The sequence below is a fragment of the Oryza sativa genome, chromosome 9 (assembly GCF_034140825.1).
Source record: "Oryza sativa Japonica Group chromosome 9, ASM3414082v1".
Lineage (NCBI taxonomy): Eukaryota > Viridiplantae > Streptophyta > Magnoliopsida > Poales > Poaceae > Oryza > Oryza sativa.
The window spans coordinates 22,972,353-22,997,568 of NC_089043.1; the positions used below are offsets into that span (position 1 = coordinate 22,972,353).

Below are 25,216 nucleotides of genomic sequence, written 5' to 3' on the forward strand. Positions count from 1 at the left end.
GGTACGTGCACTGACTTGGCATTCTAGAGCACAGCGTGGCATGCGCTATCCCCGTTCAAATACCCCAATGGGTAAATCCGGTCCGTCCACGTGTAAACCGGCTCGGGTCGGGCTCGCCAAACCATCGACAGAAGCGAAGCCGGGTCCAACCCCACCACTCGCCCAGTTGTCCGCGCACCCCTCTGACGTGGTCACTGACAGGTGGGCCCGAGAGCGGTGGGGTCCACATGTCAGTCACCACGTTCCTCCGCCTTCGCCGTCAGCTTTCCCCTTCCCGAAGCTTCGCCAATCTCCCCTCCTCTCTCTCTCTCTCTCTCCTCCCCGCGGTCGCCGACGACCTCGCCACCGACCCCGCCGCCGGACGCGAGGAAGAGACGGGGGGAGCCCCGGAGGCAGGAGCGGCGGGAGGGGATGGCGATGCAGACGGGGTTCGCCACCTCCAAGGTCCTCATCCTCGTCGGCGCAGGTCTCGTCACCGCAACCTCCCCCTCCTCCTCCTCCTCCTCCTCCTCCCGCTCTACTATATTTTCTAGCATCGATTCGAGATGCGGATCGCCCCGCTGTGTTCTGATCCTGATGCGGTGGTTTTTGGCCGGCGTCGAGCTGCAGGGTTGACGAGCTCGATCGTGCTGCGGAATGGCCGGCTATCTGACGTGTTGGCGGAGCTTCAGGTCGGTGGATTGCCTGATGTTTCTTGAGTAGAGTAGTTGGATTCTGGGCATCTAATTCTGTTGATTGCTTCGCGTTATCGATCGTAAGTTGCCAATACGCTAATATAGGCGCGTCAGTGTTGCCCGTGTGTGTTTCAAGCGATGTTGTGATTTATATATCTGTTTGTGGGACTCCAATTTATCAAATGCATTACAGCTACATTTCACCGATCAAACGTTGGGCGTGCACATGGGCATAACTTTTTGTCGCTTAATTTCAATGTCGAATCATTTCGATGCACCAATTGGAATGTCATGCCTAAGTTAATCACCCAATGGCTATGATGATGCGTTCTTCATCTATAATTTGTAGTAACTCATAAAATCGCAGATGTTTATTGAAGTAGATGGTTTTTTCCCTGTTTTTAGGAGCTTATGAAAGGTGTAAACCAAGGAGAAGGTTCGAGTGCCTATGACATCGCCCTTCTTCAATCTCAGGTATGCATCGTTTCATATTTTTCATAGAATCAACAGTTGAATGGAAGTTACAATGCAGACTTCAATTTCAATAAAGTTGCCAGTTTCAGTAAAAACCACTGCAGTTTGTTGTTTTTATTATTTGTGTGCTGGCGCTTGACTGCAGATTCGAAATTTAGCACAAGAAGTTAGAGATTTGACTATATCAAGGCCTATTACCATATTGAGTGGCAACTCCGACTCTGGAGGTTTGTTCTTGTTTGATCCTCTCCTCGTTCTGTTTTCAGTTTCACTCTTCTAGCAGTCATGCAAAGAGTCTATCCATATAAAGCTTTTGTTACATCTTTTTACTTAGATTATTTGTCAATCTTAAGGTTTAGATAGACAATTATTGGCTTGTATCAGCTCCTCTACAAGGCTACCACCCCTTGGTGAAAAAGTGGTCAATAGTCATATTTTTGCTAAAACTCGTTAAAGAGTGTCAATCTCTATTCTCTAATTCAATATTGAGTAATTCATGAAGCTGAAATGCTTCAGCGATTACAGTATGAATCATGTTGATTGGTCAATAATAGCAATGTAATGACAAATGGGATAGGAATGCTGGTACATTCAGCTGTTTCTCACAACATTCATGAACATATCTCACTAGCTACTTGTCCCCATGTGACATGTATCTTTTTCTTATCCGTGTTGTTTATTCACTAGCATTTGCATCCCTTTTGCAGGCAGTTTATCCTCCTACATACTGCCTGCAGCTGCAGTTGGAGCAATGGGTTACTGCTATATGTGGTGGAAGGTAAAATCAGGAATATACAATGCCACTTTGATCTATCAGCTTTTATATTCTGATTTTTCTTCCTTGCTTTCTTTCTCCACAAACACTCCTTACTATCCTTTTCCTTTTATTATACTTACAGCCTTCAATAAATTAGTAACTGAATGAAGAGAGTAATATGATGTTCCCCATTTGCTTGTTTACCTTGTTTCTTGTAGTTATATGTCTTAAGAACTATGCTACCTAAGTCTCCCTGTAAAGTATTTCCATGCAGTCCCAGTGGTTCTATGTGGATCCAAGTATCCAACTTTGATATATAATTGGCATTTGGCACCCTTGTATGTATTTTGAGACATCATGAATAAACCACATTCTTTTTTTTTTGGGCGGGGGATTAAATTGCTTTCTTAGTCATGTAATAACACCTCTCTGATTCTGTGACCAAATATTCTATCAAGAATCACAGTTTCGGGTTGAGAGACTCTTTTCATGATCCCTAGGCCCTAGTATTTAAGTAAAACCATCAAATCTGTCTTGTCCTAATGGTGTTTGTAGACTAAATTACTAGTACAATGATGAACTGTATGTGTTAAACTTTTCTTACATTATAGTATCTTCCTGCAGGGATTGTCCTTATCGGATGTCATGTTTGTTACCAAACGCAACATGACCAAAGCTGTTGAGAGTATGTCGAAGCAATTGGATCAAGTGTCTTCAGCTTTAGCTGTATGCTTTACATGCTGAATCGTTACATATTTGAAGTAGTTTTCCTTCGCATATGCTGACTAGTGTTTTCTAAATTCAATTAATTTCAGGCAACAAAAAGGCATCTAAGTCAGCGCCTGGAAAATTTAGATGGGAAAATGGATGAGCAAGTGGAGGTCTCCAAAATTATTAGAAACGAGGTTTGTTGATTTGTGATGCTGCTAGCCCTTCAACTTTTTACACATGGAAATTTTTGAAGTTCCTTTTTTTTTTTCTCTGGAGCAATAATTATTGTTTCATTTTTTTCATTACATCAAGTCTAATTAGCATCTGATAACTTTATTATTAAATTGTGTTTCTACCTGAGGTGCATAACTCTTATTAGTTTGATTTGTGTAGTCGCATCTGAAAAGGTGGATCAGGATTTTCTTTGTCATGCCAATATTGTTTCAAGCTAAAAACTGTGCCCTCGATAAAGCCAGGAAGCACTTGACATGGCTATTATAGGATATGCATTGAAATATGGTGGAATTGTTGGCTTTTACTATAATCATTGACAGCATATTCCAAGTGATCGATCTTGCCCATAAACCATAAAACAACATCATGAAGCCAAGAATATATACAAGCGCAAGCATAAGCATAATGATATTTGTCATCAATGAATGGTCTTTAGTTGCATTAAAATATACCTTCTTAAAAATAGCTACTGTAAATCTGCAAGTACTCATCTATGGAAAGATAAATTTTACAGCATTTTTCATTTTCTTCTCGAAAGCAGAAAAGTTTTGTTCTTCCCAATGTTATGCAAAAGACATGATTCTGTTCTCTATGCACAGGTGAATGATGTCAAAGATGATCTGTCTCAAATTGGATTTGATATTGCAGCAATCCAACAGATGGTTGCTGGATTGGTGAGTTTTATTAGTTTATAACCCTTGAGCATGAACCTGTGTCAGAACACTTCTTTGGTTATCCTGACCTTTATGTTCTCCTTTGACATTATCAGGAAGGGAAGATCGAGTTGCTTGATAATAAACAGGTGGCTAAACATACCCATCAATATTTAACGTGCTGATTTTTTCCTTTTGCCTAACCTCTTGTGTTTACCGACAGGATGCAACTAATGCTGGTGTATGGTACCTCTGCCAAATAGCTGGAGGTCTAAAAGATGGAATAAATGCCAAGTTTTTTCAGGTGAGTAGATATCATTTATAAAGGTTCAGGATTGCATGCAAGGTCTAAGGATGCCTTATCTTGGATAGTTCGCTTTTCTTTTGGCTCATACTGCTCATTGTGCTGTAATGATCCTTCTATGCTCTCCATTCCACAGGAAGCTAATGAAAAACTCAAGCTCACAGAGTTGGCTCAGTCTGAAAGAAAGGCAGTGAAGGTAATACACAATTAATATGCAGATGTTTGTCCTCCATTCAGGTAATTTCGGTTTCTTTATGCCAATCCATATCTGTGTTGTGCACATTTTAGGGGCTTGAATCTGTTCTGGAGAGCAGAAAGGAACAAAAGGCAATCGACTCCAAACAAAATACCACCGCGATAATTGACGCCGAAAAGCCCGTGAAAACGGTCGATGGGCCTGTGAAAAGCGGCGCGGTGCACAGGTGTAGCAGAATCTCATTTCGGAAGGAAGGCCTCGCTTTGTGATCAAAGCAAAGCGATCGTAACCAGCCCGCTCTCGCGATGTACATTGTCTGCCTGATTGTTTTGTTCGATTAAAAAAAATATAAAATAAAACCTGTACCTGGAGTTATTTTGAGTAGGCAGGTTGATGCACTATTCTGATTCAAAAGTGTATGTGGTTCAATCCACGTACGCTCTTTTTCTTGGATTTTGATTCATGTGATCTCATTTATTTTTATTTGGTGTGAATGTTTGTACACAGTTGGTTCGAAACATTCCTTGTGCCATTGTGAGAGTTCCCTTCGGCCTGCATGCCCTTGTCCCATATGTCCATATCACCCTGTGAATGATGCCCTCTCCTTCTAGTCCAGATTTGCAAGCAGTCTGGAACTCTGGATGATCGGATTTTACTTGCAGACAGGCACAGGGCCACGGTAGTCCCTGTCCTGGATAAATTCTGCTCTGTTCGTGTACAACATTTTCTTGTTTGCTGCACAAAGTGTAAGCCGTGAAGCATAAACAGGATTACATGCACTAGTTACGTACACGGTGAAAAACATGGTCCTCACTCCTCAATGCCGTATGCCGTATGCCCGTATACACCAATTACTACACATGTACAGCAAATCATAGGTACTCACGAATCACAAGCTGGTGACAATCAGCACGGAAGAAGAGGATCTTCTCGCCTCCCTGGAATGAGATCCGTACCCCTTTACTAGCCAGGACGCGATAAGATGGGAGTATATATGTTCCTTTGGATGTCAGATTTGTCGGTTCCGTTTGCCTGTCGATCGTACGTACGACAGGTGAAAAAAAGAATCAGATCTTCCGTTTTTTTACAGTCGTCAAGCAGCTGCTTCTTGGGTTGCATTCTGTCACGGTGTCACCGTTGTGCCGATTCGAGTAAAAACCCTGTGTCCTTTGATATGGAAAGCCAAGGCGATCTAGCATGGGCCATGCCCTCATCAAACCGGATACGTATACGCCTCCAGAGACGCACACTGTACGTTGCTGTACTAACTGTACTGGTGTACGTGTACCTAGCGCATTACTCACACTATCCAAAAAAAAAAATCAATGTTAAAGAGGCGTGACTCCTCTACCATAAATTTAAATAGATGAAGAGATTTGTTGTATTAGAAGGGATCACATTTCTCTTCTAAGTTTAGTTTTTTTTAATAAAGTAAGCCATAGCCAACGTTTAAATTTAAATTATTCTATGTGTTTTTTATTGTCTTCTTTAGTCTTTGCCTTTAAATCCTCAACAGCATGTACAAGTCTAAAAATAAAACCTAACTTTTATTCCATTGTCACGCTTTTTTACGGGTTATTGACCGGAGCGAAATAATGGCGTACATCTTCTTCTCTTTCTTCTTTTTTCTTTGTTTTTTTTTTCAAAAAATGGTGAGTAGCTAGCTAGTTGTTAGGGTGATCACCTTTCTTCTTCGCCGTCGGTCGCTAATATAAAAGGTGGTTGGCTGATTATGAGACAGTCAAGATTAACAAGGCATGATAAGATACAGACTCTTAATAGAGGTATGGCCATTTCAGTTTATTCTTAATTGATGTTTGAGATATCGATGAAGATGAACATATTAGGTGTACTAACTCATGATCAACGCTGCACACTGACAGTCTGACAAAAGCACGGATCCCTATCAGTCCCAAATTAACATGGCCACGCATGGATCATCAAACCAAGGAGATCTTACGCCTACAGATGCAGGCAGAAAGTCAATGTGTTGCGCGAAGCAAGCCGCAGATTTTTGAAACAACAGTGCTAAGCTATAATTAACGAGGCCCATCTGACACAGAACACCACGAGATACTAGAATAATACATGATGGATTAAGAAATAATGAAGCAGCTGAGATGCATACAACCGAAGTATTCAAGGGCTAGCTAGCTATCTGAACGATCCAAACACTGTTAATATTTCATTTTGTGTATGTGTTTTTTTTACTGATATCATAGGAGTATCTATCCTAAAAGCTAGCGTCAAAGCTACCAACCATTCAAGTCTCGGACACCAATTCTCATGACATATATCTCGGTGCCAACAAAGTCAAAACCAGCAGCTCAACAACACAGGGGGCACATAGGATTAGATAGCTTGATTAAAGAAATCAATGGTGACGATTATAGTAGTAATAGTATAGTATGATAGTATGATGCTGTGTAAAGCTAGCTAATTAGCTAAACCATATCAAGTTGGAGTAACGATCCATCTTTGTTGCTGGGAGTAGCTAATTTCGCTGTGCCGCACGCATGCTCGGGAAAAAGAACGGATCCCGAGGCCACTGAATTCCGGACGGTTTGGTCAAATGCCTCTTTGGTTGGGCCTGAAGGTTTCCTACCAATGCCAAAGCGTGCAGCCATTGGCCATGGGAGTATTGGATTATGGCCGTGTTTAGATTTCAATTTTTTTCTTTAAACTTTTAACATTTTTGTCATTAGACACATGCATGGAGCATTAAATGTAGATAAAAAACAATTGTATAGTTTGCATATAAATCGTGTTATAAATCTTTTAAGCCTAATTACGTCATGATTTGATAATGTGATGCACAGTAAATATTTACTAATGACGGATTAATTAGGCTTAATAAATTCGTCTCGCAGTTGACAGACGGAATCTGTAATTTGTTTTGTTATTAGTATACGTTTAATACTTCATGTGTGTATCTGTATACTTAAAAAAATTTTGACACACGAACTAAACACAGCCTATATTGCTTCATAATGACACCATCATTATATATACTGATATGTGTGATAATAGGAGGTAGTGACCCACATACCAATGACTGTAATGATGCTGATGTTATGATAGATGATCCTCACCCGTATTGGACATAAGAGCAAGTTTAATAGTATAGTTAACTACTAGCTCCAATTCATCTATAGCCAATCTAATAGCTCATTCACACAATAGTTACATACTACACTATTAATACCTGGTCCCATCTGTCATACACACTGCGTCTTGGAGTCCGTGCTACAACTAGCTACAAATCTGTAGCCCGCTTCTCTTCTCTCATCTCATTTATCTTCTTAAAATATATTTGCAGCTGGTTTATAGTCTGCTATTATACCTGCTCTAAGCTTCACGGTCACAGTAAAAAAGAAGTTTCTTATTGGTCTATAGAGGCTCTTTGAAACAAACACAAGTATGTTAAAAACGCATAAGAAAGGGATAAATGTACGAGTAGAACGCCATTTCCAACTTGATCTATAGGACTCCAACACGCATAAATAATATTTGGAGCTATATATATGGAGCACATGATTTTCTTTAGAATTAGTTTATTTTCAATAGTAAGGAAAAATTCGTAAGAGCAGAGAGAGTGAGAGAGTGCATTGGGGTTATGATATGAAAAATTCCGTACGGAATGGAGGTATATAAAATAAACTTTTAGGATTTTGTCAATCATATTCTCTCGTGCAAAAGGACGATCTGAAAATTGAAAAAAAAAGAATGACCTTATAGAAAAAAATCCCAAGGATTGAAATCGTCCAAATTAAATTTCTGAAATTCAAAGGAGACCTAAAATTGTATACATGGCTCTAAAAGCATGTCCTAAATATAAAATTTGGTAGTACTATTTAAGAATTTGCATGCTTCATTTGGAAGGAAATTAGGTTTTCTTTAGGGTTCCTTTGGAGCGTATGAATTCAAAAATACAGAAACAGGAAAAATGTAGGAAGACGTGGCATACTAGCTAGTTGATCCATAGGAGTTTTAGAATGCAGAAATTGTGTGTAACTTGTTGTTGGATGCTCCATAGAAAAAGTATAGGATTTTGGGAGAGAGATAGACCTGAGAAAAGTTCTCATGAGATCCAACCCTCATGTTAAGGGCCACATTGAGGGCTCCTTCGGATTGTAGGAATTTTGTAGGAAATATGGATGATTTCAATTTGTATTGTATTTGGCACTATTCGCTTGTTTGGAATGAAGGATTTGGGCATAGGAAAGGTAGAGGGAAATTTTCCTTTGCTAGAGATTCCATATGAATTCGAACATCTACCAAGCCCTATTTTTTTGTTTTCATTTATTAGCTAAGTCCAAGCTAAATAAAATAATGAAAGCTCTAAAGAACCATAATTTGAGGATAAATTGACCAACGACATTATGATTCTTGTGTTTTACTAAGTTCATATTTGTTCTAAACAATCTATCTTACTCCCTCCGTACTCGTAAAGGAAGTCATTTAGGACAATGTTTAAATCAAACCATAGGAATATAAATCATGAATAACTCTCAAGTTGTTGAGTTTGAAAATATAAAAATTATATGAATAGATTTGTCTTGAAAAATACTTTCATAAAAGTATACATATATCACTTTTCAATAAATATTTTTATAGAAACAAGAAGTTAAAGTTGTATTTTGGAGACCGTGTCGCTGTCCAAAACAACTTCTTTTACGAGTACGGAGGGAGTATATTTTTCCTACATTTTTCATCTATGTTTTATATTTATACATGCAATCCTATACTCCCTCCGTCCTAAAAAGAGGGGTTTATAGGTTTTAGATTTGTCCCAAAGAGTGTCTTTTTAGTTGTGGGTCCACTAGACCTCTTAATACCATTTCATCCTTTTTATTTATATTCTGACTTTCTATAACAACAGTCTTATTGGATGAAGTTTTTTTTCTTATTTCTGTGTTTTAAAGGAGCCATAAATATATGATTTATGAAGGATGGCAATGACCCCTGCATGTACAAAGCACCGTACCGACACTAGAGCTAGGGCATCCCTTTCAAATTTCAATTCGGAGCTTTTTCTCTCATGTCATTATCATGAATTCGTTGATTGCCAAAGAGTTAGATTCTGTTCACGGTACAATATACCACGTGGGATAAGGCTCCAAATGCTCACAGGCTCACAGCAAGATATATGGTTTTTACCCCCTAACTATGATTAGATCAAGTGATGCTATTTTGGTGTAGCCTTGAGATTAAATTGTAATCCTGGTGTAGAGACCAAAAGTAGTTATATACCTTCAATCCTTCATTATTAGAAAAAAAATGCAACTAAATTGAATATATACGCGTATTCGTACAATGTATTACTCGAGTATGCAGTTAAAGAAACCACTCTAATGGAAAGGATTCAGAAAATTTTGGAGAGCAGGCAACATTCAGCAAGCAGTACAGAAGAACACAGCAGAATTGTGTCCAGGCCTAGGCGCCTAGATACTCATGCACTAGAATGAATATATAATCAAAATCAACAAGTACCATTAGGTTGGAACTTGGAAAGAAAAAGAATTGCATCAAAAGGGTGCAATAATAGAAAGTACGATACAAATATATAATTACACTCGAGAATTGTAGTAGCATTCGTCAACTACCACCAAATCATGAACTTCTCCCAACTGAACATCAATGGTACGTGGTACCGGGGTGCAATAGTCAAGAGCGAAGGCTGCACGCTAAAGGCACCTCAAAAATCCAATGACAAAAAAGAAAGCAAAGACAGATTGGAACACAAGTACCAGAATATATGGCAGTACTACCACATATTTTTGCTACATTAATGGTTCTTTCAAGGACAATTGATCCATGAACCATGATGAATCTAAATGCAGCACCGCAAAATCTGACCGGAACTGTCCATGATCTCTGTAAATTATCTCCTTCTCTGTGCGTTAATTAATTAACTTTCTGTCAGACGAACATACTAGCACTCTGAGTGCTTACCGACACCGAAAAGAAACAGTAGTAGTGACTGTGCAAAAGCAGGGATTCGAACAACAACAACAACAACAACAAACACAGATGATGAGATGAATTGGACATACATTAATTCTTCCAATAGCTACGTATTGGTTAGAGAGAGAGAGAGAGATCTGAAAATGCATAACAATCTAGAAGGAAGGAATCAATGCAGATATACAGTGTGACTGTCGTCTTAGCATGATCTTCATTGACCATCTGTAGCAGAAACTACTACTAGTTAACTTGCCTAGCTAAAAAAACCGAAGTAATTAATCAACCTCAAGAGTTAATTAACAACAGAGAAAACACATGAATAATGCAACCGTTTCTTTTTTCTTCCATGGAGAGGAAAGCTAAAGGAAAGGTAGTACTTGGAACAGCAGAGAAAATGCCTGGCTTTCCCTTGTATGCCGCATTGCAGCGCCGGCCGTCGACCGAAAACCCACCACCACCATCACCATCACCAAAACTCCCCTCCATATTTCTTCGCCTATATATCGATCCTCCCTATATCCTATCTTGGATTCAGCTCACCGGCCGGCCATCCCAGTGTCGCCGGCGACTCCTGCGATCCCAACGATGGCATTGGGCCGTTGCTGCTGCTGCTGCTGCTCCTCCTCCACACCCTCCTCATCCTTGCTCATGAGAGTAGCGAGGCCGTGGAAGAAGAAGAATGGTCTCTCTCTCTCTCTCTCTCGTTTTCTCTGCGATTTTATGATTGCTGCTGCTGCTGCATTGGAATAATACTCGGCTTTCAGTGGGTTATAAAGAGGGGGGAGAAAAAACCGGGCGCGAGCGATCGAGGTCAGCAGCAGCTGCACGGGGGCATGTCCTCGCGCGTGCCAGCGGCGTCGGGATCCGGACCGCGCATCAATGCGTGCGAACGAACGAACGAACGCACGAACGAATGCGTGCGCAGCGTGCGTGGTTGTCAAACGGAGGCCAACAGCCACGTTAAATATCGTAGCGTGACAGGCAGGGGCAGGGCAGGGGCAGGGGCAGGGGTGGATTATTCGCGGAATGCGCGTACGTCGTACACCGATCGATAGGTTCGTACGCGCGGGGCGCATTTGGTAGAGATGGATCGATCGATCCGTCGGTGGGATGAGAAGATTACGTTTGTTTGCCACATGAGTTGGGGAGTACGAGTACGAGTACCGTGGAGGTATTATGTACTGGGTACCGACGCTTTGATTTCGCTGCGGGGGGATTAAAGAGCCGGGTTTACATGGGGCCACGTTAATAAAGAGAGAGGGCGAGGAGGAGGGGAAAAAAAAACGCCTTGTCAGAGAATGAACTCCTCCACCAGTGAACCGTGAGGTCCCCTTTGTGAGTTCGGCTGGAGGCAGCGGGTGAGATTTGAGGGCTTGGTGAGCGGAGCTGTGTGATCTTGATGGGGTTAGGCCCCTCCAAGACGATGAGACAAAAAATATTTATACAGGTTCGGGCCGCTATGAAGCGTAATACCCTACTCCTGTGCATGATTGATTGAATGTAGAACACCAGTGCTTGGGGTTGCGAGACCCAAGCGCCAGTTCGCTCGGAAGTCCCCCCCTCCACCACTAGGCCTGGACCTCCTTTTATACATCAAGGGGTTACCACATGGGTCTAACAACCTAACCTAGCTCCGGTGGAGAAGTATTATAATATTTGCATTAAATGCATGTCTTGTCTCTTGACTTGGGAAGCTAAGCACACGTCATCTTGATGATGGAGCCTGTTAAATCTTGCCGCCTGACACGGGGGTGCCCCTGTCAGTCACCATTTAATGGGTGAAGACTTCTGAGCTCCTATTACACCGGGAAACGGGAGCCTTGCATTGACCAGAGCGGGAGGACCGACTCCGGCTGGGATAAGAGGATGAGAACCTCTCACCATCATTATTTGATGGGATATGTCGGGCTGCACGTCGCCTGACACACGCGATGGTGCGCCTGACATCTTGGGTCCCATCATTCATTCGATCGGTCACAGACCGGTTGAGTGCACTGCATACCGCATTAAATGCGGCGTGGCGCGACCGCTTGGGATGCCATAAATGCGGGTAGGTGGGCACCTGGAGGCAGACACCTAACCCACCGTACGTGGTGACCTAGAGAGGGGGTCGGGGGAGCCCGACCCTGTTAACAGTGAAATTTGGTAAGCCCGGAGTAGTCATCGGCTTAGAGTCAGCATCGGCTTCGAAGTCCTGAGATTAGCCGATGAGAGTTGTCAAGTCGTCAGTTGTCGGATTCTTGCTATATTCGGTTAAGGAAATTGATCTACTAAAGGAAGCTTATCCATAAGAAACCGAGTTCAAAGAGAATGCGGCATGGCAAGTTATCTATTAATTAGGAATAGTTTGTTAGTTTCCTTTTATCTTTAGGAAAGTGTGTTTAGTGTCCTATAAGGATTTTATCTTTTCCTTTTATCTTTAGGAAAGTTTCTTTCTTGTCCGACAAGGACTTGTATCAACCCATGGGTATAAATATGTATACTCGGGGTCTATGTACTTTCTTATCCGACAAGGACTTGTATCAACCCATGGGTATAAATATGTACACCCGGGGTCTATGTAGTTTATCGCTACGATCAATATAATTCGGCGCATCGCCACCCTTTTTACTTCTACTTTTGTTTTTTACGTTCCGGCAGAACTTGGCACCCAACGCAGGGCTGCATCGTCTTCGATCTCCGGCGAAGGGATAAGTCCAATGTTCCGTCGGTCCAGGCAATTGTCTCATCTACATCGGCGTCGTTCAAGGCTGCATCAGTATATTCGACCTCTTGGATTGCTCTGGTTTGGATGATATATTTGCCTACCTATTTATCATGTCTCTGTTAATCTAGTCTTAGCATATCAATTTAGCTCTATCGGCTGTCTCTCGCTTTAGGGTTTCTGCCGGTATCGGCTAAATCGCGTTGCTATATTAGATTAGCCTAGGCATTTACCACCCTGAAAATCAGTCAACGACTTGATTGTCTAGATATTGTGTTTCTTTTCATACTTAGTGTTGCATTAGTTAAGTTTGATCTACTAAGTCGTGCTTAGAACCATAATCTCTAGCATGCTTATTGATTGCCAATAAGGGATTCATCGGGGTTTCAGCCGGTGAGTTATCTGGACGTTGCATCGGCTCATAAGGATTGCATATACATATAAGTTGGATTTAGCCGATGGCAACAAAGGTTTCATTGTTTAATCTAATCTTGTGGATTTCATGACATCGGACCTCTAGCCGATGGGTGCTTTAACCTTCGGATCAATACTTGTTCTACTATATCATATTGTTAGCCGATTGGTTTATACAGGATTATATTGCTATATTACATCATCATTAGCCGATTGCCTTTATATCAGTATCTACATTTGACATATAGCCGATTGCTTAAACCCTATCGCTATCGGCTGGTATCGGCATCGGCTATTATCGGCTATCGGCTGGAACTACTCCATCGGCTTGTCAGCCGATCGGCTGTTTGATCTATTATTTGCAAATCTTGTCAGTTGCAGGATTAAACTGACTGGCACGCCCGCATCTCATTAATCTTTGGACCTGCACAGGAGCTAAGCAGATCTCCCAGGCCGGTGTGTTCGATTTTTTCTTCAACAGACCCCTAGTCATGGGAGGGGGCGGCCGACGCCCGACCTCGGGCCTGATCCCCCCTCGGGGGGGGGGGGAGCCACGTGGCGCCTGGGGCGGCCTTCTCCCTCTAGTCTCGGCCAGGGAGTGGCCGCCGCCCTACCTCGGGCCCGACCCCCCTCGGGGGAGTACCACGTGGCATTGGAGGGCAGCCTCCTCCATCCAGTCTCTGGGAAGGAGTGGTCGCCGCCCTACCTCGGGCCTGACTCCCCTCGGGGGAGGGCCACGTGGCATCGGAGGGCAGCCTCCTCCAACTAGTCTTTGGGGAAGGAGTGGCCGCCACCCCACCTCGGGCCTGACTCCCCTCGGGGGAGGGCTACGTGGCATCGGGGGGCAGCCTCCTCCCTCTAAACCTGATACCCCGGGCCCATATCACCGACAGTAGCCCCCGGCGTTAGCCCTGACCAAAACTTTTCCTAGGTGGTCAGGGTTGACGCCACTCTGTTAGTCAAATGACATGTGGGCCCGATCTCTTATTCTTTCTTTGCTGGCACTAGGACCCATGCGCCTTTTTCGCCCTAGCCTGAGGGCGATTCGCTAGCCCGTACCTTAGGCTGTGAACTTATTTTCTGTATATATTCAGCAAACGTTGTTAGATTCTCTTGGGCCCGTGTCTTTACGCCGCGTACCTCGCTTGCTCCTGCCATTTGTTAATCTCTGTTCATGTTCTACTTCATCTATTCAAACGATTATTTTCGCGAGTGTGAGGACTGAACTTTCCCTAACCAGCAATCTTCACTCGCGATCAAGCTAAGCTGGGCGCCGTAGCCAGCCGGCAGGGCCAAAGCCAGCTGCTACGGAAGAGCTAGCATAGGGGGCCCCAGGCGTCGACGGTACCCAGAGCTCGACACAGGGCTAGGATAGAGCTAGGAATCGTAGCCCCCGCACTTTAAGCAAAGAATCGTTTGAATGGATGAAGCGAATACAAACTTTTTGTTACCAAGGGAGGCAAGCCGGCGCGCGACACATAGGTACCGCGGGACCGTGAGGAAGAGATAGGCGAGAGATAAATATAAGCAATAATAATTCTATGCAAACGATTATCTTCGTGCGAGTGTGAGGACTGAACTTTCTATAGCCAACAATCTTCGCCTGCGATCAAGTGAAGCTGAGCGTCGTAACCAGCCGACGGGGCCAAAGCCAGCCGCTACGGAAGAGCTAGCACAGGGGGCCCCGTGCGTCGACGGTACCCAGAGCTCGACGCAGGGCTAGGATAGAGCTAGAAATCGTAGCCCCCGCACTTTAAGCAAAGAATCGTTTGAATGGATGAAGCGAATACAAACTTTTTGTTACCAAGGGAGGCAAGCCGGCGCGTGACACATAGGTACCGTGGGACCGTGAGGAAGAGATAGGCGAGAGATAAATATAAGCAATAATAATTCTATGCAAACGATTATCTTCGCGCGAGTGTGAGGACTGAACTTTCTATAGCCAACAATCTTCGCCTGTGATCAAGTGAAGCTGAGCGTCGTAACCAGCTGACGGGGCCAAAGCCAGCCGCTACGGAAGAGCTAGCACAGGGGGCCCCGGGCATCGACGGTACCCAGAGCTCGACGCAGGGCTAGGATAGAGCTAGGAATCGTAGCCCCCACACTTATAGCAAAGAATTGCTTGTATGAATGAAGCAAACACAAACCTTTAGCTCGAAGAGGACCCCCCACCATGGGTTCCGAACCATCTTGGGAAGCCTGTGACCACTTAGCAAACGAGGTCAGGTTCCCACGAGCCTGTGTCCCCACGCTACACATTCTGTTTGCTCTTTCCTTTCGGTGGCCTGCTTCCAATCTCTTTTCCTTCTACATGGACGATTACTTTCGCATGAGTGTGAGAGCCGAAAACTCTAGAGCCAGCAATCCCCATCCACAGTTGAGCCAGGCCGGGTACTGTAGCTAGCCGGCGGGACCAAAGCCAGCCGCTACGGAAGAGCCAGCACAAGGGGTCTCGGGCATCGACGGCACTCGGGGCTCAACTGAAGGCTAGAAAACTTAGCCCCCACACTTAGCGAAGAATCGTTCATGTAGATGGGAGAGAGGTTGGGCTCTTACCACCGAGGGAGCAAACAAATGCGCAACACGCGGGCGTCGCAGGGCCATGAGAATAGAATGGGGGGAAACAAATATAAGATTTCAAGCTAATGAATTGAAAAATTGAAAATACTTGAAGCTTGAAAGGACGATCAGTTGAGCCAGGCCGGACACCGTAGCCAGCCGGCAGGACCAAAGCCAGTCGCTAAAGAAGAGCCAGCACAGGGGGTCCCGGGCTTCGACGGCACCCGGAGCTCAAAACTGCAAGAGTCCTCCTAGGAGTGAACCGAGGCGGCAGCAGGTTCATGGGCCAACCCCGCACTTGGCCCCTGAGGGCCATGGGGAAGACGTTCGCCATGACCCGGTCGCCACCCCTCGCCGCCTCTATGATCGCCATGCAGATCTGGAGGGACTTGGAGGGGTCGGCGCCATCATCGTACTTCTCGGTGAGGTAGGGCTGGAGCTTTGGGGGCCCTCGGACATTCCGAAGACTCGCCACAAAGACCTGGTAGCCAAGCTTACCCGGTGGGGATGTGGGGGGCCTTGCCCCCTGCCTGGGGTGGCGCGACACTCCAGAGGATGCTGCGCCTTCCCCCGTAGCGGCGGTGTGACACTCACCACGCCGGCGCTCGAAAAAACCTCAAAAATCACGAACGCGCCCCCTACCTGGCGCGCCAGATGTCGGAGAATGAACTCCTCCACCAGGGAACCGTGAGGCCCCCCTTTGTGAGTTCGGCCGGGGGCAGCGGGTGAGATTCGAGGGCTTGGTGAGCGGAGCTGTGTGATCTTGAGGGGGTTAGGCCCCTCCAAGACGATGAGATAAAAGAGGTTTATACAGGTTCGGGCCGCTATGAGGCGTAATACCCTACTCCTGTGCATGATTGATTGAATGTAGAACACCAGTGCTTGGGGTTATGAGACCCAAACGCCAGTTCGCTCGGAAGTCCCCCCTCCACCACTAGGCCTGGACCTCCTTTTATACCTCAAGGGGTTACCATATGGGCCCAACAACCTAACCTAGCTCCGGTGGATAAGTATTATAATCTTTGCATTAAATGCATGTCTTGTCTCTTGACTTGGGAAGCCAAGCACACGTCGTCTTGATGATGGGTCCTGTCAAATCTTGCCGCCTGACACGGGGGGTGCCCCTGTCAGTCACCATTTAATGGGTGAAGACTTCTGGGCTCCTATTACACCGGGAAACAGGAGCCTTGCTTTGACCAAAGCGGGAGGACCGACTCCGGCTGGGATAAGAGGATGAGAACCTCTCACCATCATTATTTGATGGGATATGTCGGGCTACACGTCGCCTGACACACGCGATGGTGCGCCTGACATCTTGGGTCCCATCAGTCATTCGACTGGTCACAGACCGGTTGGGTGCACTGCACACCGTATTACATGCGGCGTGGCGCGACCGCTCGGGACGCCATAAATGCGGGTAGGTGGGCCCCTGGAGGCGGACACCTAACCCACCATACGTGGTGACCTAGAGAGGGGGTCGGGGGAGCCCGACCCCTAGTCACGGGAGGGGGTGACCGCCGCCCGACCTCGGGCCCGATCCCCCCTCGGGAGGGGAGCCACGTGGCACCTGGGGCGGCCTTCTCCCTCTAGTCTCGGTCAGGGAGTGGCCGCCGCCCTACCTCGGGCCCGACCCCCCTCGCGGGAGGGCCACGTGGCATTGGAGGGCAGCCTCCTCCATCCAGTTTCTGGGAAGGAGTGGCCACCGCCCTACCTCGGGCCTGACTCCCCTGTGGGGAGGGCCACGTGGCATTGGGGGGCAGCCTCCTCCGACTAGTCTTTGGGGAAGGAGTGGCCGCCACCCCACCTCGGGCCTGACTCCCCTCGGGGGAGGGCCACGTGGCATCGAGGGGCGGCCTCCTCCCTCTAAACCTGATACCCCCGGGCCCATATCACCGACACGCCTCTTTATCTGATCTCCGTGGTGGATAAAAAGAGTGTCCAAACCGGCTGTAATTTTATAGCCCGCTTCTCCTCTTTCTCCTCTTTTTTCTCCTCCACCTTAGCATTTAGCTGGCTTATAGCCTACTATTATACTTGCTCTGAGTGATGGGAGGCTACTGCGTGGACTAGCGAAGCACCGAAGGCTCCTTCGAACATTAATACTGCTGGTCGCCTAGGAGATTTGGAACAAAAGGAACCGCAGGGTTTTCCAGCAAAAAGAGCTCTTGACGACTAGCCTAACAGCCAAAATTAAGGAGGAAGCGATAAAAAAACATGAACCTTGGCGGGCGCGAAGCATTTCGACCAAAGGCCTTGAGCCTGCACATTTTTTTTATTCTTGCGTCTTGTGCCTGTACAATTTTACTCATGTATTCCATGAAATTGGCGGTTCGCCGATTCGTTAAAAAAAGAGAATATGATGAATATGTCAAAAATCATAAATCTAGAAACAAAAACAGTTGTAAAATCTAATTTTGATTCATTGTAGCTCAATGTAAGTACTACATCCGTCCTAAAATATAGCTATTTCTAACACAGTGTCTTGTCCCAAAATGAAGCTATTTTTCCACCTACCTCCTCCTATCAACCAATCACAACCATTCTCATTCACATTCCTTTTCTTTTCAACTAATCATACACATTCTCCAATCATTCTCACATACTTTTTTAATACCCGTGCCAACCTAAAAAATGTCTACATTTTAGGACGGAGGAAGTACTTTGTAACTAAGTTTAAGTGCTCTATAACCAAGTATATAAAAGTGCTCTGTATAGGAACACGAATCTTGATGTAAAGGTGAAAAATTGAAAGGCAAAAACCTAAAAAATATATCGTACTAGGTAAAATAGCAAAAACGAAAACAAAAAGATGAAAAATGGAGACGGTTCGTTCTTACATGTAGACATGTAGTACTAGTGTGTAGTGTAGGCTTGTGGTGAACTGGTGTGGTGACCTTTCGTCCCTGCTCATCAAAATCTTTGTCCTGGAAAAGCGTGGAAAAGCACGCGTGGGGTGATGCCGTACACCAATCCTTAATACCCTCCCAATGCAAGTGGAGTACTGCATGCAAAGTTGCAAAAACCACTACTGCACCAGACACCAGTACCCGACCATCGATCGCCAGGATAAATCTCTTTACCTCCCCACTGGACCATTCATTGTCTGTGTTTGCTTAGCTCTGATGCAATATCCCCACACGATCCATCGATGATGACAAACAATGGCCCGGGCTTTGTTTGATGATAGATAGCATCGCGCCCCAGTTGATGTTGATCAACGATGGCGGGTCCGCCGCGCAGAGGGGAGCGCACCACCAAGCAGCTTATGCTGCTGCTGCACAGATCGATCGATGGACCACACCACCACTACCACTTCAGCAGTTCAGCTCGCTGCGCCACACCACATGGATGGGCGTCTTGGCTTTGGCTGTGTGCGTGTGGGCGAGGCTGCCTAGCGTAGAGACGGACGGCGAGCATTTCCAGCGCGTGGTGGTGCGCGCGCGGGCGCGGTGCTCTCACGTGCGGGTCGCGCGGGCGCGGAGCGGCCGGGGTTGGTCGTACGCTGGCGGGACCGAATCCCACAACATCGGCCCGGCTCTTGCTCCGATGCCTCGTCGTCGTCTTGTCCGCGGCTTCCATTCCGTTTCAGGGGGCATTCACCGCTGCGCCCATCTCGATGCCTGCTGCTGCTGCTAGATTGTATGTCAATAAATTGAAAAAATAGAGTTTTAATACACGACGCACTCAGCTAAACCGGCCTATGCCAAGGAAGGAAGAAAACAAAGATAAAAAACAAAGAAAGGAACTCGAATTTGCTGCTGCTGCAGCGCTGCTACTAGCGAGTGCAACAGTAGTACAACCTAGACTAACCATAGGAGAAACCATTTCAGCTACAGTAAGGGTGGAGCTAGAACGAAATGGGAAGAAATAACACTCACTTGCTTTACTCTATTTTAGGCTGAGCTTAGTCTGATATGAGCGTCTGAGTTTAGATTGAAGGGGTACATATATGATAAAAATAGATGAACTATAATTTTAAAAAAAATTAAAAAAAATTATTGATCAGGTTCCTGGGCACCGCCACTCTTCAATGTAGCTCCGTCCCTGAGCAGTGGTAAGCTGTATGAGAGAGGAGAGAAGAGGAAAGGAGAGACAAAGTGAGAGCGGACGATGAGCATTGGCTTTGCGAGAAAAGTGATGAGTGCAGAGGGAGTGAACTACTCTCTCCTTCCCAAATTGATTATTATACTATATATTATGCACCAAGAGACAAGACCAAGGCCCTGTTTGGTTCTATGGGCTAATTATTAGCCCCCACCTTTTACTCCTGAATTAGCCCTCAATGATCCAAACAGGTGGGCTAATTTGAGGCTAAAGTGAATTAGCCCCCCTTAAAACATTAGCCCCTCCAAGGGGTGCTAATGGGGCTAATTTTATGTGGGGACCATAAAAAGCAGTTCTCTCTCTCCCTCTGTCTCCACCTTTTAGCCTTGAATTAGCCCATGGATCCAAACATACTACCCTAGACTAATGTTTAGCCTACCAATTCATGACTAAACATTAGCCCTGGGCTAATCTTCTAAACAGGACCCAATAATTATTTAAATCATATCAATTAAGACATCATGCACACATTCTCCCATAATGTATGCATCGATTAAAACACAATGCCAATCACAACTTAGCATGCGTATATTTTTCCATGCTACATTAATTGTATTCTGATGAAATATGTGTCCATGCGGTTATATAATAATTAATTTGAGAAATTTTGAATTCCATTATATGATGATCAATTTAGAAAGGAGGGAATACATGTGTGAAAGGAAGCTTAAGTTATTTAATATGATGTGAAGTTGGTGTGCCGAGCATTATTACAATTTACTTATTGTATTCATAAGTTACTAAAAGAGTTACATGTGAGTTGGATAAAATTGAAGCAGCTGCCTACTCTACGAGTATCGACCTCACTCTACGAGAGGCTGGAATTAGAAAACGAGCCGAGCTATACAATAGAGAATCTGGTAAGCAACCAAATCTTTCCTTTTCACGGAGCAGCCCAGCCTTCCCTTTTCCTCCGTTTTCTCTAAGGTGTATGAGAAAAAAGAAACATACTCAACTAAATAATACCCCACTGTAAAATAAAATAATTGGATGTAAAATATCCTACTACTCTATCCGTTTCGAATTATAAAGCGTCCTTATTTAAAAAAAATCAAAATCGGTGACTTTTGACTAATAATCAATATCTACAACAAGTATTACATATGTTAATAATAAGATTGCATTTTAAAATACTTTCATGTAATATTAACTTTATAGTTGTTGATGATATAATATGAAATAAATTAATGGTCAAAGTATGTCGTTGAAGACTGTGTAAAAAATATAGGCCTTATAATTTATACTTCCTCCATCCCAAATAAATACAGCTTTACACTATTCATGTTTAACGTTTGACCGTTCGTCTTATTTGATTTTTTTTTAAGATTAGTATTTTTATTGTTATTAAACGATAGAACATGAATAGTACTTTATGTGTGTGTCACGCCCGGAAATTCACTAGTAATTTTTGAACTTATTTGTGCGTAAAATTCTCATCCAGGAATCAGCCGAGCTACACAAACTGACAATTTAATATATAAATCCATCATAATAATAACGTTACACACTTACAAAAGAAAAGAAAACAGCAGCGGAATAACGGTCTAGCGATGGCTTCAGCTCCACTCCCACAGGCAGCTCAACTGGGGTATAAGCCAAACGTCTTCTCCTTCTGGATCCTTTTTCTTCAACTGAGGTTGATTGATTATTGCAAGAATGAGCATATGACATACTCAACAAGCCACACAGCAAATATGCAAATGCACAAGGATACCAAAGGATGGCACAATATAGTCTCATTTGCGAAAGCAGCATTTAGCAAAGAGTTAAGAGTAGTAAAACAGTAGAGTAATTAATTAGAAATTTTAATCAACACTGAACAGCACACCCATGCTGCACAGGCCCAACCATCCTGAACAACCATACCCGGCTATACAGATCTAACTCCAAACCAGGAGCTAAGCAAATTATTACCAGGTATAACATCCATAATTATTGTGAGAGGTGTGAGACTAATCACGAAAAACATTGCTCAACCCGCCCATAACCGCGGGCACGGCTATTCGAATAGTTTTACTCTGGCCAGAGGTGTACCACTGTACCCACAAGACACAGCCTCAACATCATGTCTACCATGCGTCGCGATACTGGAAAGTACCCGAATAGAGGCTGTGACAATACCCTCTGCACAACACAACTCACCACAGTGCACCATTCCTGGATCATAATCACCCCCTTATAAAACAAGGCATGGACTCCCCAGCGACCCCCGTGGGCTTATCTCCGCCACTTCTCAGTCTGGTGCTCCGCAATGAACCATGCTATACAAAAGGTAAAGCCGTTGCCCACGCTGGCTTGTGGTTGGCACGGTTAATGTTTCACAATAGTAGCTTGCGAACCGGTCCTTAATTGTCATGAGCACGACTCTCAAAACCATATGCTCACAACCCACCATTATCAAGTTTTAGTTGGCAAGTAATTAATTAACCAATCACGATTGACTATCGTGAACTATTATTAAGCCATCATTAAATAATAGTGAGTCATAAGTTATCCCAATAGTGTGCTAATGTTTCTAAGCATGGCTAAGCAATCATATCTAATATCTAGCTGAACCAATATATAAAGCTCAACTAGTCAAGTTATAATAACCCAAGGTATCAAGGAATAAAGTAATCAATGCAAACAGGCCATAACAAAGGAATAGATTCACACCACCTAGTGACATTCGAAAATAAATGCACAGTTGAAATAAAGAGAGAATTTAAATATAGGATCAACATGCTCAAAGGATTGTGTTTAGGATCTATGTGACTTTCCTTGCAATAATCGGTCTTCAATTAATCTTCTGAACACTCCCGACGCACTCACGAACCTTCGCAACGATGGAAACAACAAGCTAACACGCAAAACGAAGAAAAAGACTAATAAAAACCAAATAAACAGTACAAAAACAAGCATAAACAGTACATATAAAGTAAAGAAACATGTAGATCATGATTTTAGATGAATTTAGCAACTTGAACCACTCAAAACCGAGTTACGATGATTTAGTTATGAATTTCCGAAGATTAAATCGGATTAAATCCTTTATATAGGTTTTAATTGAATTATGACGCAATAATGAATTATTTTTGAAAAGGAAAAGAGGATTATTGCGTCAGCGGGTCGGGTTCATGGTGGACCGGGTGCATGGCGGCGGCTCACGGAAACGAACGGCCGAGATCGATCCAACCAAAACGAACGGCCGAGATCTATCGGTCCACGGCCGGACCACGGGAGACGACGACGATGACGTCAGCGGTGACGTCATCACCGGCGACGACTCGGGCACGCATGCCCGCCGGCAAACGACGGCGCGGCGGCGCGAAAGGAGAGCACCAAAACGATGCGGGCGACGCGGCGAACTCACCGGTGACCAAAACAACGGCGGAAGATCAACGGACAGCAACGGCGACGAGGAAGAAGCGGCGACGACCTTCGGCTTGACGACGGCGATGGTGTTCCAGCGGTCGACAGCGACGGCGGAGGGGCGGACGAGATCGGCGACGGCTTGGTGTCACGCCCCGAACTAGTCCCGACCGGAACTAGCCCGTGACGCTCCAAATTAACCTGTTAATCGATACCAGTCGCAGGGAACAGTGCTGGTATCACAGGGAGACAGAATATCACAGCAACAGAGGTCTCTTTATTATAGAGTAGATGTACAGTCATGTTGGGCTGCGGACAGATCCCGAGCTCACAACTGCATTACAAAAGGAAAGCGGAAGCCAGGACTTGGACCAATCAACACAGGCGCGACTTGGGAACTAGGCCGAAACCCTAAAACTCATCGTAGCCGGCTTGCTCCTGGAAGAACTCCTCATCAGTAGGATCCGCTTCATCTTCTTCAGCAACTGGGGGGGAAATTATTTATATAGAGCAAGGGTGAGTACGGGAGTACTCAGCAAGCCATGGGAAATAAGTGTTTAATGCAGGCTTCAAGGAAAGGCTGGTGTTTTTGCAATTAATTTTATTTGAACTCTTTTCTGAAACAACTAAGTGAGTGCTTCTCAAACGACACGGATGAGACAGTGCGTCTCGTCCGGTCGGAGTATGTGCAATGTATCAGTCTTTAGAATTTAAACAAGGTTGGCACCCGGCCAACAGCTTTTTCAACGGCCACCCGGGCCAACAACTTTTCAAACGGCCACCCGGGCCTAGCTGATCCCATCAGCTGCAGATTTTTCAAACACCGAACCCCTTTTCACACAGCAATTTCACAAGCAGTAGTCAAACCAAACTACGCTAGGAATCACCTCACATCCGCCCATGACCGTGGGCATGGCTGTTCGAACAGTTTGTTAACCTCTGCAGAGGGGGTACACTTTACCCACACGACATTACTAACCCGGATCACCCAGCCCGTGGGGATCAGCCACGTCGGGAGACCTCCAAGCTTTCATGGCAAGGCATTTCCAAAGCCGACACAGGTTTACCTTATGCCGACGAGAGGGGTCCCAGACCAACAACAGGTTAGGTCCCAGACCATACTGTGCCAGGAAGCCCAGGGGTCCTCCCCGACACCACCCCGGCGAATCCACATGTCTCTCGGCATCAAGGCTCCCCTGATAAGCTAGTTACTCAGCCAGGGGTGTCCCATTCCACCCATGTGGTCGTACTTGTCTTATGTTTGGATGAAATTCCAAGGAATCGGTCCTTAAGTGCGAGAGCGGGAAACCATACACCCGGTACGTTTCCCGGTCCGCGGTTTTGGAAATTCATTTAGTTCGCAAGCACCGACCCAGGTGTCGGGTTTTCCAAGTCTTTTGTAAAACTCCAGTTTTACGCAAGTTGTTACTCAGATTTTAAGTTTGAAGGCGACCGTCGATACTGGCACAGGGTGCACGAATATCGAGGCGCAACTGGATGATTACAAGGGGACATGGTATAGCAATTAACAATGGAAGGATCAAATGCAACAAGTTAGGTAGGTCTGCCAATCTGCCTTGCAGACGGAACAACAGATTAAGTGCAATCCTATCAATGCATAATATTTTGCAAGCAATATAATTAGATTTCGAATATAGGCTCAAGATGTCCAAAGGTGGCTTGCCTTGCTTGAGATCTGGAGCTTGATCCTCGAAATCCTCGCTCTGCGGGTCTTCGGGCTCCGAAACTATACGCAAAACGGGACAACTCAACAAACGGCGAAAATAAAGCCCTATTAATGACCTCTAAGCATGCCATTAGATAGATCTCGAGATTTGAGAAATTTTGGAATTTGAACGGAGTCAAACGGATTTACGGTTGGGAAGATATTGAATTTCTAAGATTATTGGATTTTTGGTCTAAAGGAAAAGGATTTAATTAAATCCTTTTTTTTTTGGAAAAGAAAAAGAAAAGAAAAGGGGAGAGGGAGGGAATATAGACTTCCCTCGGGCGGCTAGGGCGCGGCCCGAGAGAAAGGGCGGCTCGGCCGAGCTTAACGGGCCGGCCGGCCCAAGAAGGCGGCCCAGAGCGGCCCAAGACGCGCGCGCGCGGGA

At 44.9% G+C, this 25,216-nt stretch overlaps 1 protein-coding gene across 1 annotated transcript; it reads left to right on the forward strand.

Annotated features, from left to right (window-relative positions):
* Positions 1–284: 284 nt before the first annotated feature.
* LOC9271634 (uncharacterized) lies at positions 285–4,560 on the forward strand. The gene is made up of 12 exons (XM_015795751.2): positions 285–466; positions 610–671; positions 1,080–1,148; positions 1,294–1,375; positions 1,856–1,926; positions 2,530–2,631; positions 2,721–2,810; positions 3,450–3,524; positions 3,620–3,652; positions 3,727–3,807; positions 3,944–4,003; positions 4,096–4,560. The coding sequence occupies exons 1-12, from the start codon at positions 412–414 to the stop codon at positions 4,270–4,272; spliced, it is 957 nt and encodes a 318-aa protein (XP_015651237.1). The 5' UTR covers positions 285–411; the 3' UTR covers positions 4,273–4,560.
* The last annotated feature ends 20,656 nt before the right edge of the window (positions 4,561–25,216 follow it).